This window comes from Neolamprologus brichardi, chromosome 14 (genome assembly GCF_056152115.1).
Source record: "Neolamprologus brichardi isolate AB-2024 chromosome 14, ASM5615211v1, whole genome shotgun sequence".
Classification (NCBI taxonomy): domain Eukaryota; kingdom Metazoa; phylum Chordata; class Actinopteri; order Cichliformes; family Cichlidae; genus Neolamprologus; species Neolamprologus brichardi.
The window spans coordinates 2369286-2384662 of NC_142117.1; the positions used below are offsets into that span (position 1 = coordinate 2369286).

A 15377-nucleotide genomic window follows, 5' to 3' on the forward strand; every position below is an offset into this window, starting at 1 on the left:
TGTGAGTCACATGTAGGTGACATAATTGTACTAATACAACCTGATATCACGGCACAGTGTGTAATAGACATGCCAGTTCAGTGTGCTCATTTCACGCGTCGCCTCTCCAAAGCGTGAAATGGACACGCCTGCAGAAGTTGCACTACTGCATGCAGAAGTTGCAGTGCTGGCAGGAGGAGATAATGCATGTAAAGCCGAGAAGTTGGTAGTCAGCAACAAATCCACTTTTTTGCTCGCTCACTACCACAATGAATACAAGCTCCCCTTTCAGCCTGGACCAGGACCTGACCAAGGAATAAACATGGAGGTGAGAGTAAGCTGGTATGAAGCTGCATTGTGACATTCATGTGGTCATTGAAAGTATCATGGATCTCAGTATTAGTAGGTCTATGGCAGCATGGGGAGCATGCTTATATACTAAGGAGAGCGAAGCAAGAGTATGACTCAGGTATGAATATGTTTCATGGTATTTTTCCTAAGTTCCTAGCTTTTAAATAAACATATTACTAGCACTGAGTCATGATATCATAGTTATGATAGGTTTGTACTGTCTAATTCGTTTATATTTCACAATTAGCTTTCATTGTTAGGGTTTTGTTTTAGTTTAGTTTCACTGGGTTTCTCATTACAATTTACTTTTTTATTATTTGAAATTGTTTATTTTTTATGAGTTTCAGTGTTATTTGATTATTTTCAGGTAGTTTAATCTTTTGATAAAACCTGGACATACCTGGGTCCAACAGGAATCACACTGACGACTGGGTTTGGAGTAGATAAAGCAGGTAAACAGGCTTCAGTCCCCAACCTTAATTTGTAAATCAACCAATTTAACCTCCTAAGACCCGAACTCTTCCACGGCAGCATTTTTAATTTCTCTTTGATATTTGGGCTGATTGGGACCTGATGAATGTAAAAACAAAGAATTACCAGATTATTTTTTTACCTGATTTTTGTTTCTAAGAAAAATAAGAGCCACATGAGGATATTTGTTTAAAATTTCAATAGAACAGTAGCAGTACAATGTCCTCGTAAGTGGATATCAGGCCCTTGTTGAGCAAAATTTAGTATTTTGGTCTAAATAACCCAAACTGTGATGTCCACATATGTGGACGCAGGTCCTAGAAGGTTAAATTAATTATACCAATTTTACCAAGAAGAGTTGTCAAATATCCAGTCAGGTAGTTAATGGCTGCCAAAAGCAGTTAGTCGAGATGCAAGTTGCTAAGAGATATGTTTCCACAAATTAGTTGGGATGGATATATCTGAGTCTGCTTCATGCCCCGTCCCCCAGGGCATGAAGCAGGTATGGAGGAGATCCAGGCCCCAGATATCCAGAGGCCCCAGAGTACGAGGACCCAAGGAGGACCACCAAAAGGGGGGGAACCGTGCCACCCTGCTGGGAAGAGCTGAGTAGAGCCCCAAACGAGAGGTCACCCAGCAGCTACGGAGCAGAGGCCAGAGGGGGTTGCAGTGGTGTGCCCGCGGGCTCTGCCGGCAGCCAGCTGTGCCAGAGAGGACCGAGCTTCAGGCCCAGAGGCCAGAGGCCTGAGGGCATCCCACCCCCTGGAAGGGGCCTAGCTGGGCCACAGGCGCCAGGCCCCGCCAATCGGCCACCAGGAGTGAGCCGGTACATACATGAGCGCCCAGCCCCAGTCGACAAGGACCACCAACACACCAATGTCTGAGGGCATCAGCCACCGGCAGGGAGTGTGGTGAGGGGAGATAGGCCTCCGTACTTTGGAGGGCCTGAGATGTTCCCAGAGAGGCGGAGTCTAAGACCCAACCTGACATATAGACACAGACGAACAGGCGCACGCAGACACAAACGTGCATTCCCACCCCATATACACAACCAAATACTCGGCACTCACCCAACATGTAGACAGACACAAATAGACACCGCACAGACAGTCGCACTCCCCAAACATACTCTATATCCCAGGTCCAGGTACCCCCGCCCCCAGAGGGGCAAGCTGCACCTAGACCCAGGAGATGTAACCCTTCTCTCTGGGGTGGAGGCACAATTAAGATTTTAGCATAATGAGTCATAAGATCTGAGAAGATTCCAAGATTTCGCATTAAAATTCATAGTAAATACAAAATACCAAGGTGGGATTTTGTAGTCTATCATACTGACACAAGAATCAAATAAAGTGAATATAATAGATATTTAGATTGAACTGAATAAAGACAAAAACACAGCTTTTTTGATATTTGCATAGACAGTAAAATCAGATTATGATAGAAAGTGTAGCAAACTGAAAGCTAAATGTGAGCCTTGTTAGTGTGGTGCCTTTCAGGACACATGGATTCACCACTTGATGGCGTTCCAACGCCATCAAGTGGTGAGTGCCGTCTGGTTCCTAACTGAAAATCAGTTTTTTACTTTTCTCAATCATACATTGGATACTGCTGCTTCCAATGCACTTCTATTACAGGATTTCAACTGTGAGGAAAAATGAAGATGTGTGTATAAAAAAGTAAAACAAAAATCAAAACCAAACACAGAATTATTTCTTGAATTGAACTTAGAATAACAGTGCCTCTGACCTTACTATTCCAGCCACTATTGAGCTTTTCATACTGTATTTTTGATCCGGGAACTTGGTGATGTCTGAGTATATGGAGACAATGATTATTATTTTCTCACTGATCTATTTAAAACTAGGATGGGATAAAAAAGAGAGAGAAGAAAAAGATGAATCATGAAGCAGAAGAAGGAATAAGAAAATCATAGAAGGAGGAAGTGATGAGTAAGAGGTCAAAGACCACATTAAAAAAATAAAATAAAAATCAGTTCCACTTAAAACCAATCGCCATTTCCTCCCTCCAATAACCTGAATGGATCAACCGACCCTTCCTGCCTCACATTCTCTGCACACATAAACGTTTAAGAACCATGTTGGAGCTCTTTCACCCCAGAAGTAGCTCTAACAGTGATACGCAAGAGGCTGGTGGTGGGGGGACTCGCCGAATTCAAAAGGTCTAAATTTGCACTAATACAGTTAAATACATGTGTATATAGCACCCTCTGGTGTTCAGTAAAAATATTGCAGTAAACTGACTGCCACCTGACTGCCACCTGACTGTTGAAGTGGCCTCCAGCATTCACTGAGAGGCTCTTGCTGCAAAGAGAATAACTGTCAGCCTGAAACATGTTTTGGACACCACTGTAAAAATGGTTATTTGCTGCGTTGTGCAGTGAGACGGGCAGCGAGCATGAGACTTTATTACTCCACACAGAGGTTTGCTGGCTATCAAGGACAAAGTGCTGACCCGTTTCTTTGAGCTGAGGGATGAACTTCAGTAACCGTCCCTTTTTGATGAAGAGTGTGCTTTCAAAGAAAGACACCTAACTGTTCAGAGCTGAGGTGCCCATGTCCTTACTAATGCTCCACTTTGGTACTTGACTAGATATCAGTCCACACTGAAAAACTCCTTAGAGACTGACGATGCTACGAGATTCTCTTTCACCCCCGAAACACCTCGGGCCTGCAACTGACTCTGTCTGACACCCTCCTTGCTCATTTGGGTATTTTTGAGAGAGTTATAAAGGAGTATTAGAAAAAAATATTTGGAAATAATGTGGTATCAATATACACAACAGCTAGGTTAGGCTGCAGCATGCTTACAGCTCCCAGGCTCTCTGTCAGAGGCTGATTTGAATAGATGCCCAATCAGGGGATAATTGGATGGACAGCAAGCTGTTAACCAGATGACAGATGGCACACATCCTCATCTCCTCCAAACCAACAACCAGCCTGTGTGAGATTTCAAATCTAGAATTCTTAAATGAAGAATACGAACAAGTGTATGTGACATTCCCCACGCTCTGTTCACGCCGTCTTGGTGTTGCTCATCAACAACATCAGCAGCATTTAAAAACACACTGGTGTGGAGAGAGATAAATGTTCATGTTTCAAGAATCAGCTGATGTGAAGTGCTCACTGAATGAAAGTGTATATTTCATTCAGTGTATCTAAACAGCAGCTGCATGCACGCTTGTGCAGAGTACGTTACCTTAGTCCAAGCCTGTGGATGGGTAAGGATTTGGCAGTTTGCAAAGAGACAGACAAAACTGTCTCCTTATTTGGCTGATTTTGTTTGTCTCAGAGTAATATCCACACTCTGCGGTGAGTTTCACTGAGTATTTATTAAAAACTGATTTTAGATAAATGATAGCATCAAAGTCTAAAAGTTGGAGTATCTGTGCAAGAAAGCTTAGGCCATTTCTCCACTGCATAGAGTTGCAATTTAAATGACAGTTGCCTCTTAAACACCTACAGGCCACACGTCTGCTTGCAGCAGCATGATGGATCTGCTGTTTTATTACGACTGCAGTTTCTCTATTTTGCTAACCTTTGTCTAATAATGAGCACATAGAAGTGGCTGTGACTTTATTTAGGCGCACGATTTAACATTTCATAAAACAATGAAACAAATGAATATGAGTTAATAACACATTTACCTTCCAGTCTGGATTTTTAGCTTACAGGTCACACATATGAACTCATTCGCACTAACCCACTGAGATGCATGTGGAGTTAGATTCAGAGTAACATTTAGCTCTTTTTATAAAATAAATCATCAATCTGGAACATAAAAAAGCGTTAAATGGAAAAACATTATTGCTCATTGACGTATGACACTTGAAAGTAACACAAATGGTTGTTTTATAGTAGCTAAAACAAACCCCACTCTAAACCTGTATGGGTCCTTACTGACTATGTATTAACAGACCTTTTAGACTCAATTGGTTTCTCTCAAAATGTAAAAGAACCCACCCACCACTTTAATCACACTCTAGATCTTGTTTTAACATATGGCATAGAAACTGAACATTTAACAGTGTTTCCTGAAAACCCTCTCCTGTCTGATCATTTCTTGATAACATTTACATTTACAATAATTGACTACGCAGCAGTGGAGAGTAGACTTTATCAAAGTAGATGTCTTTCTGAAAGCGCTGTAACTAAGTTTAAGAATATAATCCAGCCACTGTTATCATCGTCAATACCCTGTACCAACACAGAGCAGAGCAGCTATCTGAACGCTACCCCAACAGAGGTCGATTATCTTGTTAATAATTTCACCTCCTCACTACGTACGACTCTGGATACTGTAGCTCCAGTGAAAACTAAGGTCTCTAATCAGAAGTACCTGACCCCGTGGTATAATTCTCAAACACGTACCCTAAAGCAGATGACTCGTAATCTGGAGAGGAAATGGCGTGTCACAAATTTAGAGGATCATCATTTAGCCTGGAGAAATAGTTTGTTGCTTTATAAGAAAGCCCTCCGCAAAGCCAGAACAGCTTACTATTCATCACTGATTGAAGAAAATAAGAACAACCCCAGGTTTCTCTTCAGCACTGTAGCCAGGCTGACAAAAAGTCAGAGCTCTTTTGAGCCAACCATCCCTTTAACGTTAACTAGTGATGACTTCATGAACTTCTTCACAAATAAAATTTTTATCATTAGAGAAAAAATTACCAATAATCATCCCACAGATGTAATATTATCTACAGCTACTCTTAGTACCATTGATGTTAAGTTAGACTCTTTTTCTCCAATTAATCTTTCTGAGTTAACTTCAATAATTACTTCCTCCAAACCATCAACGTGTCTTTTAGACCCCATTCCTACAAAACTGCTCAAAGAAGTCCTGCCATTGATTAATTCTTCGATCTTATATATGATCAACCTATCTCTAATAATCGGCTATGTACCACAGGCCTTCAAGGTGGCTGCAGTTAAACCTTTACTCAAAAAGCCATCTCTAGACCCAGCAGTCTTAGCTAATTATAGGCCAATCTCCAACCTTCCTTTCATATCAAAAATCCTTGAAAGAGTAGTTGTCAAACAGCTAACAGATCATCTGCAGAGGAATGGTTTATTTGAAGAGTTTCAGTCAGGTTTCAGAGTTCATCACAGCACAGAAACAGCTTTAGTGAAGGTTACAAATGATCTTCTTATGGCCTCTGACAGTGGACTCATCTCTGTGCTTGTCCTTCTTGACCTTAGTGCAGCATTCGATACTGTTGACCATAATATCCTGTTAGAGTGATTAGAACATGCTGTAGGTATTACAGGTATTGCACTGCAGTGGTTTGTATCATATCTATCTAATAGACTCCAATTTGTGCATGTAAATGGAGAGTCCTCTTCACACACTGAGGTTAATTATGGAGTTCCACAGGGTTCAGTGCTAGGACCAATTCTGTTTACATTATACATGCTTCCCCTAGGCAGCATCATTAGAAGACATAGCATACATTTTCACTGCTATGCAGATGACACCCAGCTCTATCTGTCCATGAAGCCAGATAACACACACCAATTAGTTAAACTGCAGGAATGTCTTAAAGACATAAAGACCTGGATGGCCACTAACTTTCTGCTTCTTAACTCAGATAAAACTGAGGTCATTGTACTCGGCTCTGAAAAGCTTAGAAATATGGTATCTAACCAGATTCTTACTCTGGATGGAATTACCTTGGCCTCCAGTAACACTGTGAGGAACCTTGGAGTCATTTTTGACCAGGATATGTCCTTCAACGCACATATTAAACAAATATGTAAGACTGCGTTCTTCCATTTGCGCAACATCTCTAAAATTAGAAATATCCTGTCTCAGAGTGACGCTGAAAAACTAGTTCATGCATTTATTACTTCCAGGCTGAACTACTGCAATTCATTATTATCAGGATGTCCAAAAAACTCACTGAAAAGCCTTCAGTTAATCCAAAATGCTGCAGCAAGAGTACTGACAGGGACTAGAAAGAGAGAGCATATTTCTCCTGTTTTGGCTTCCCTTCATTGGCTTCCTGTTAAATCCAGAATTGAATTCAAAATCCTGCTCCTCACATACAAGGTCTTAAATAATCAGGCCCCATCTTATCTTAATGACCTTGTAGTACCATATCACCCTATTAGAGCACTTCGCTCCCGCTCTGCAGGCCTACTTGTTGTTCCTAGAGTATTTAAAAATAGAATGGGAGGGAGAGCCTTCAGTTTTCAGGCCCCTCTTCTGTGGAACCAGCTTCCAGTTTGGATTCAGGAGACAGACACTATCTCTACTTTTAAGATTAGGCTTCAAACTTTCCTTTTTGCTAAAGCATATAGTTAGGGCTGGACCAGGTGACCCTGAATCCTCCCTTAGTTATGCTGCAATAGACGTAGGCTGCCGGGGGATTCCCATGATGCATTGAGTTTTTCCTTTCCAGTCACCTTTCTCACTCACTATGTATTAACAGACCTCTCTGTATTGAATCATATCTGTTATTAATCTCTGTCTCTCTTCCACAGCATGTCTTTTATCCTGTCTTCCTTCTCTCACCCCAACCGGTCGCAGCAGATGGCCGCCCCTCCCTGAGCCTGGTTCTGCCGGAGGTTTCTTCCTGTTAAAAGGGAGTTTTTCCTTCCCACTGTTGCCAAAGTGCTTGCTCATAGGGGGTCATATGATTGTTGGGTTTTTCTCTGTATCTATGAAGCGCCTTGAGGCGACTTTTGTTGTGATTTGGCGCTATATAAATAAAATTGAATTGAATTGAATTGACCAGTTAAGAGGTTTACTTATATTCACTTTTGCAACCTACTTGCCAGCTTGTCCAAACTAAGGTGAAGTCAAAGATGAACCAAACCAGGTTCCACTGGGAGAATGCTTGAAAGCTGAGACTTGAGAGTAGACAGAAGATGTGGAAGCATATAAATACTACCGACGTGAACAAGTTTGGTTTTATCATTCTGACAATTCTTACATTCTAGTGTCTGTCACGTTTAAAAATGTATATTTCAGGCATCTGACGCCTCCTGGCACCTCCTTATTGAGGTTTCCAAGCATGTCCCACAAGGAAGAGCCAGGAAACGCTGGAGAGATCATTGTTCTCAGCTGATCTGGGAACACTCTGGTGTTCCCCTGGACACGCTAGAAGAAGTTGCTGGAGAGAGGGAGGTCTGGGCTTCTCTGCTGGGGCTGCTGCCCCAGTGACAAGGCCCCAGATAAGTGGAAGGAACTGGATGGTTGAATATTATGCACACATACACAAACATCACCAATTGTTTAACTAAATATATTTCTCAAGGTGGCGTTGACTTGAAATTCCCACCAGATTGCAGCAACAACCCATCCAGTCCACACATGCAGAGAAACAGATGTAATAATGAGAAAATGACATGGAAATGTAACAACAAGCCTCTGTTGAGATCACAGCTTCAAGACACTGCAAAGCAGCACCTTTAGAAATACATTGACAAGTGACATGTTCAATAATATCTGACCTAACTGAACTAATATTCAGTTCAATTTCCTCTCAGCTCTCGTTAAAGACAGACGGTGGCTTTTTGTCAAGGATGCTAGCCAGTGTTTTAAAAGGCTGTCCCCAGTCGCCAAGCGAGCTAAAATCCCCTAAACTGTCAAGTACAAAAGAGTCGTCTATGGATGAGAGCGAACGCGCCTCGGAGCCATCCCCCTTGTCACCAGGTAGGGCCGCGTACCCCTGCTGGCTCTCCTTCAGTCGGTGTTCAATGACCTCTCTGATCAACTCAGCATCGCCTTGGGTCGCCCTGAAGAGTGGAGGCTTGTTCCTGGTGGCGATGAAGCTGGCTGTTTGCAGATGGATGTCAGGTGACCTGACATTGTCGCAGTGGGTGCTGAGATGCATCAGAATGCCGTCGCCATAGCCGTTTTTCTTCTTGTCGGAGATGCTGCTGTGGTCCGTTTTGCACAAGGTGCCCATGTGAAACGCGTCAGTGTCAGCCTCGCCACCTCCCTCATCGTCATAGTGGATGACGTTATCACGGATGTCTTCTTTTGATCTCATCAGCGTGTCTTTCACTTTCTGGGGCCTCTGACTCATGTATAACACTGACATACCTGCAAGGCAGAAAACACAGAGAAGCACTGGTTACCATGGTGACCACACACATACATGATCCTTAAAAATATAAATGTCGAAAACATCACATGGTGCAATCAAATCTGCAGTACACCCCACTGAGGTTCAAACACCAGGATGGGGAGGACAGGCACCATAAGGGGTCATCCTGGGTCATCTACCCAGTGTTTGTCATTTTTCTGCATTTACTGAGTTGTTTACTGTAATGTATCCAGTTTCAGTTTATTGCTTGTCTCCTTTTGTATTCATGCCTCCTGATGTTGTTTATCTTGGTCTCTGTGTTTTGTCCTTTAGTCCCGTGTGTGAAGTGAGTCTTGTGTTTGTTCATGGACCTTCGATCTGGTGTTTCCTGTGGTTATCGTCCCTCTGTGCCTTTGTGTCTCATTTTCCCTGATTTGTTCTCTTGTGTCCCTGATCTCATCCGTCTCTCTGTGCTGTCCTGTCTGGTCCTCCTGTTAAACTAACCATGGTTCCTTGTTCAGACTCGTGATGTGTTTATTTCGTGTCTCATCATGTTATAGTTTACAGCTATATCCCACCCTTTGCATCTTTTGTTGTTATTCTTTCCAGTTTGGATTCAGGAGACAGACACTATCTCTACTTTTAAGATTAGGCTTCAAACTTTCCTTTTTGCTAAAGCATATAGTTAGGGCTGGACCAGGTGACCCTGAATCCTCCCTTAGTTATGCTGCAATAGACGTAGGCTGCCGGGGATTCCCATGATGCACTGGGTGTTTCTTCTTCACTCTCTATGTGTTAACAGACCTCTCTGCACTGAATCATATCTGTTATTAATCTCTGTCTCTCTTCCACAGCATGTCTTTATCCTGTCTTCCTTCTCTCACCCCAACCAATCACAGCAGATGGCCCCGCCCCTCTCTGAGCCTGGTTCTGTTGGAGGTTTCTTCCTGTTAAAAGGGAGTTTTTCCTTCCCACTGTCGCCAAAGTGCTGCTCATAGGGGGTCATATGATTGTTGGGTTTTTCTCTGTATCTATGAAGCGCCTTGAGGCGACTTTTGTTGTGATTTGGCGCTATATAAATAAAATTGAACTGAATTCTGGTAAGTATATATTGTTCGAGTCGCCCCTCGCTCTTGGTTGTGTCGTCCCCCACACCTTCATGCTGTGTGTCCTGTATGGATCACTGCAGCCCGCCATCCATCGTTACATCAAAACTCTTCCACATCCTGCAGGTTTTCTAAACAATGTTTCTTTGCTTTTCAATAACAGTCTTGTAAAAGCAACATTGTGTAAATAGTTACAGTTATTTATTCATTTATCTACTTCAGGTTTATTATCAGCGCTGAACAGGATGAGAACCAGAGTAATATGCTCAGGTACAGCATCAGTTTGTATGGTCAGCATCATCAAGCTCAAAACCTTAGAGCTCCTTATATTCATATGGAATTTGCACATTGTATTTTCACCTGTATGTCCAATATAAACAGAATGTTTATAACAAAAAATAAATACATTTATTTGCTTGTGACCTGGTGGGAGGTTAATAAAAATATTAACTGGTCTGATTTTCTTCATTAAACAACATTAAGAAAGATTTTTAGGCTACTTAATGTTAACAGTGCAAAAAGTCAAATTCAGTCAGAACACACTGCACATGAAACTGCAGTTTGCAGCGCTAACCCGACAGTTTGAGTGTTTATACATGACACAACATTATAGTGAGACTAGCTTACCAATCAGCAGAGCAATGCTCAGAAGAATAGCCAACAGAGCTTGAGCACTGAGCTCAGCGAGCAGGAACATGGCCACCGGTGAGCAGGTCAGAGGTGAGCCCACAGTCTCACAGGAACACACTCTGATGGTCAGGGTAGCTGTGCTGCTCTGAGCGGGGTAACCGCTGTCCTCAACTACAACAGGAAGGATGTAGACATCCTGCAGCCGCCGCTGGAAAGCTGAATGTCGAGTCACAATCCCAGCAGTGTTGTCTGTAAGATCAACAGGGAAGCTGCATTATTATCACATTACATACAACAACTATGTACAACGTCATGCATAGTAACATAATAATTACTGCTAATTAATAATTGGACTGGTCAGGTAATAATTGGTATGTAAGCCAGGTATAAACACTCTCAGGCTTGCTTTCATTGAAATGAAACAAATAAGTTGGCAGTTTGGCTTAAATGAGTCCTAAAAACAAAGCATAAAGGTACCAAAGATTTAGGAGTTAGGCACATCATGGACATGCACCAGAGGGACAACTGGGACCTCTGGTACCATTTAGCATTTATACAGACAGCACATCAAATGTCATACTGTTATACTGAATGCTGGTCGACATGCAGAATTTACAGTAACAGCAGCCAACATTAAATAATCACAGGACAGCATCACAACTGATATTATTCATACATTTTAATGTAAATACATATTAGCCCTCAGTTTTAATCCTTCTGGTGATTACAGACTCTGGAATGTAGTTCATGTTTTTTTGCTCATTACCAACTTCTTGCGTTTTATACAAGTTGGTAATATAATCTGACGTAACGCAACTTCTGTATGTGTGTCCACTTCACACTTTGAAGACGCACACGGTGGACAGGCATGTTTTCCTGTGAGACGGGGCTACTGTCCTTAACATCAGTTTCAATGTGGTCTCATGTACCATTATTCACAGGGCCCATGATTCGACACACTGTATTTCTGTAACACAAGTTTTATTTTTAGACATTAAAGAAGCTTCTTCAGTTCTAAGAGTCAAATGGTGGAGAGTCCCAGATTTAAACCCAGTGGGAGTTTCCCCCCAAAGAGGGACAAAGGACCCCCTTATCCTCTAATCACATGAGCCAAGGTGTGAAAACAGGTGTGGGTCCCAATCAGGCAGGATTTCAGGTGAGCTCATTGTGAAACCTGGCCCCACCCTGTTTGGTCTCTCCAATGTAGAGGTCTGGGCATTCCTCGCTGCACTGTACAGCAAACACCACATTGTTAAGTCTGTGTTTTGGAGTTTTGTCTTTTGGGTGAACCAGTTTTTGTCTGAGTGTGTTGCTGGGTCTGAAATGCACCGGGACGTCATGCTTGGAGAAAACTCTTCTGAGTTTCTCTGATACACCGGCTACATAGGGGATGACAATGTTGTTGCGTCTGTCCTTCTTATCCTCCCTCGCTGGTGTCTGATCTTCTTTTCTGTGCCTCTTTGCTGACTTTATAAACGCCCAATTATGATAACCGCACGTTTTGAGTGCTTCCTTTACATGTGTGTGTTCCTTCTTTTTCCTTCAGGCTTAGAGGGAACATGTTCAGGGAACTGAAGAAGCTTCTCGGACGAGGGGTGAAACGTCTTCAAGCAACTTAAAGAAGTCCAGACGCTTTTCTTTCCAAGCTCCTTTGACTACGATGACCTGGATGACTGAGAACCTTCACAGACATATTTAGACATTAAAGTGTTTTTTAGGTTGACACACGAGTTTTGTTCCAAACCACACTGGTATCTCACTAAGGGGGAAGTGCCCTCTGGCGTGAACAATCACAGAAGCTCAACTATCACCATGCCTGTCCAAGACAGACCAATCACTTCACAGACACAGGGTCCCTCCTTTTCCAGGAGTGGGAGTGGTGTTTGCGAGTGGTGGTGGCCCCAAAAATCGATTCTTTCCTTTCCCATCGCTGCAGCAAAATCCCAGTGGCAAATTCGGCAAAGCCACTGCTTGCTACGGTGAAATGGTCAAGGACCTGGAGGCGGAGTTTACTCCTCTCTTCAATCTGCCCCTTGACTTTAAATATCTGGTTGAAGAGAGGAGAAAACCTCTTGAACTGGAAAAAAAGAATTAAGAAGATGAGGAAGAGGATGTTCCTTGGAGATGAAAACAAGGAGGACAAAGTTAATGCCGTTCTGCCTTCTACCCAGGCATCGCAGCCTGGCAGCTCCACCGGCGGGGAAACTCAACCCTATCCATCACCCCATGAGGTCGATTTACATGAGATACGTAATCGTGAAGCAGCCACGCTGTCCATTAGATGGCCTGCAGCGCAGGATGACAGGGGGGAGGAGAGGGATCTGTCTGACAGGAAAGTATTGCCTGCTTGTCAGACACTCTCCAGGCCTCCACCAAGCAGCTGATTCCTGCTGTCGTGGCATGTATGCAGGAAATGAGGGGTTACTGGGATAAAACCTTTCACCACAGAGTTTCCATCAAGGGTTACTCTGGTCTGGAGATCGCTGACGGTAAAATTTTGGGGCTCGCTGAACTCCCAGCGGTGGAGCAGCTCGTGCATTTCATCCCCACCAAACCGCCCACACTCACCTGGGTGGGTCTAACCCTCCCAGGTGAGACAGACCCTTTCACAGCCTCCATGTATCAAAATGTTTATAAACCAGCAGCTCAGTCAATAAAAATTCTGATGTGGTCACACTGTTTCAGGACATGAGCCACCTGCTTGATAAGGTACCCTGAGTCCTGCTGTTTGCAAGGAGAAGTGTATCATCGCTGATCTTTTTCTCCACATCTCCAGGGGTGCAGTGCAAGGCTGTGGCCACGTCATGGGCCTGGCCATTGCAAGGGAGAGATTGCTGTTGCTCAGTCTGTCAGTGCCTGACCAGGATAAGCAGGTCATTATGATTCTCTGTATAAGCTGTCACAGGCTAGGACATTGTTTGAGGAGGCAGTAACTGCTATACAGCAGCGTTGCGACCTGAGGCAGAAGTAGTTTTAGACCTCTGCCTTCCCTGTAAACTAGCATGCGTCCTCCACATTCACAGTCCTAAAGTGTCCGATCCACAATATATCTACCATAAAAATGCAAGTTACCCTTTATTGACAAATTGTCAAATTAAATAAATCACAATTTTAGTTAGTGCATAATGTCCCGGCCATGAACAGAATCTGTACAAGTATCCAGACTTTTAGCTCTTGTAGTAATACACCGTTAGACCCCTGACCCCCCACCATCCCACTCCTGGTGGGCTCCAACGCTTTGGAACGAGGGTTTAATACTGGTGTTTCCACAGAGTAATAGGTGGCAGCATCCTATAGAAACTTTGAATTAAATATGAAAAATAGATATTTCACACACACACACACACACACACACTCTCACACACACTCTTACACACACACACACTTTCACACACACACACACACACACACACACACACACACACACACACACACAATCTCACACACACTCTTACACACACACACACTTACACACACACACACACACTCACACACACACACACACACACACACACACACACACACACACACACACACACACACACACAGAGAGAGAGAGAGAAACTGATGGTTAATACGGCTGCAACAGATTGAGATGTGAGTCAGTGTGTGAGAAAAGGTTACTATGCATCATTTCTATGTGGTCAATTCCACCATCAGGTCTTTCTGTGTGGAGTTTGCATGTTCTCCCTGTGTTTGCGTGGGTTCTCTCCGGGTACTCCGGCTTCCTCCCACCATCCAAAGACATGCAGCTTGTGGGGATAGGTTAATTGGATAATCCAAATTGCCACTAGGTGTGAATGTGAGTGCAAATGGTTGTCTGTCCCTGTGTGTTAGCCCTGCGACAGACTGGCCCGCCTCTCGCCCATAAGCTCCAGCGCCCCCCGCGACCCTGAAAAGGATAAGCGAATGGATGGATGGATGGACTGGAGAGAGATGGGATCTGCCTGAAGGTTAGCGATATCTGACTGAAGACTCTCTGCACCGTAAACATGTCACAGGTACAAAGAGCACTACAAATGGGAAAACTGTGCTTATGGTTGATCTCAGAGATGCATGTGCATCTCCCACACAACACTAAAGCTGTAGTTACTCTTTAGTAGCCGTTACTCTTTGACTTACTTCCATAATCTCTAACAGTAAAGTTTCTGTGTCGGAGCTCTTTGGAGGACTTGAAGAAGAACCTCTGGCCTACAGGGGGATGGTCCTCGTCCACAGCGCCAACTGTCTGGATCACCTGGTCAGCAAAACAGGAAGATTAGGTGCTAAACACACTCAAGAAAAACACAGAACAACGTGTGAACTGAAAATATCTAAACACGGGTTTAGTCTGTGCTGATGCAGTGCACACCTACTCTGGATGACAACCTCACACTACCCCAACGAAACTGAAATATTCTCAGTTGAGTAAAAACAATTATTGTCATCACGTAGTTACAGGACAAGGTTGCTGATGCTGAAGCTCAGCTCCAAACCTCCTCTTACACCAGCATCAGCACAAACACTGCACCAGGAGCTTCATGTCAACGATTTCCATGGCTGAGCTGTGGAAATCCTTGACTATTGCCCAGTTAGTGTATTTAACAAATACCTGTGATGAAGATCGTTGTATGTGCTGTAGCTCAGCATACCTGTCCAGCTCTGGAGTTCTCACAGACGAATGTATCTGAAGGAGCAGTGAGCTGAGGAGGGAACTCATTCACATCCAGGACGTTGACCTTCACTAACACTTCTGCAGACAGTGAAGGATTATCTGTGAGGGTCAGCATGAAGCCGTGTTAGTG

The 15377-nt window shown here is 43.4% G+C and overlaps 1 protein-coding gene across 1 annotated transcript in view; it reads right to left on the bottom strand.

The window, feature by feature from the left end:
• Nucleotides 1–8311: 8311 nt before the first annotated feature.
• LOC102788393 (cadherin-12-like) overlaps nt 8312–15377 on the bottom strand; it is a 30752-nt gene continuing 23686 nt past the window's right edge. Inside the window, exons 9-12 of the mRNA XM_006806192.2 lie at nt 15225–15346; nt 14716–14830; nt 10591–10842; nt 8312–8874 (exon numbers count right to left, since the gene is read on the bottom strand). Coding sequence (XP_006806255.2) covers nt 8312–8874; nt 10591–10842; nt 14716–14830; nt 15225–15346 — 1052 coding nt within the window. The remainder of the gene's footprint in view (nt 8875–10590; nt 10843–14715; nt 14831–15224; nt 15347–15377) is intronic.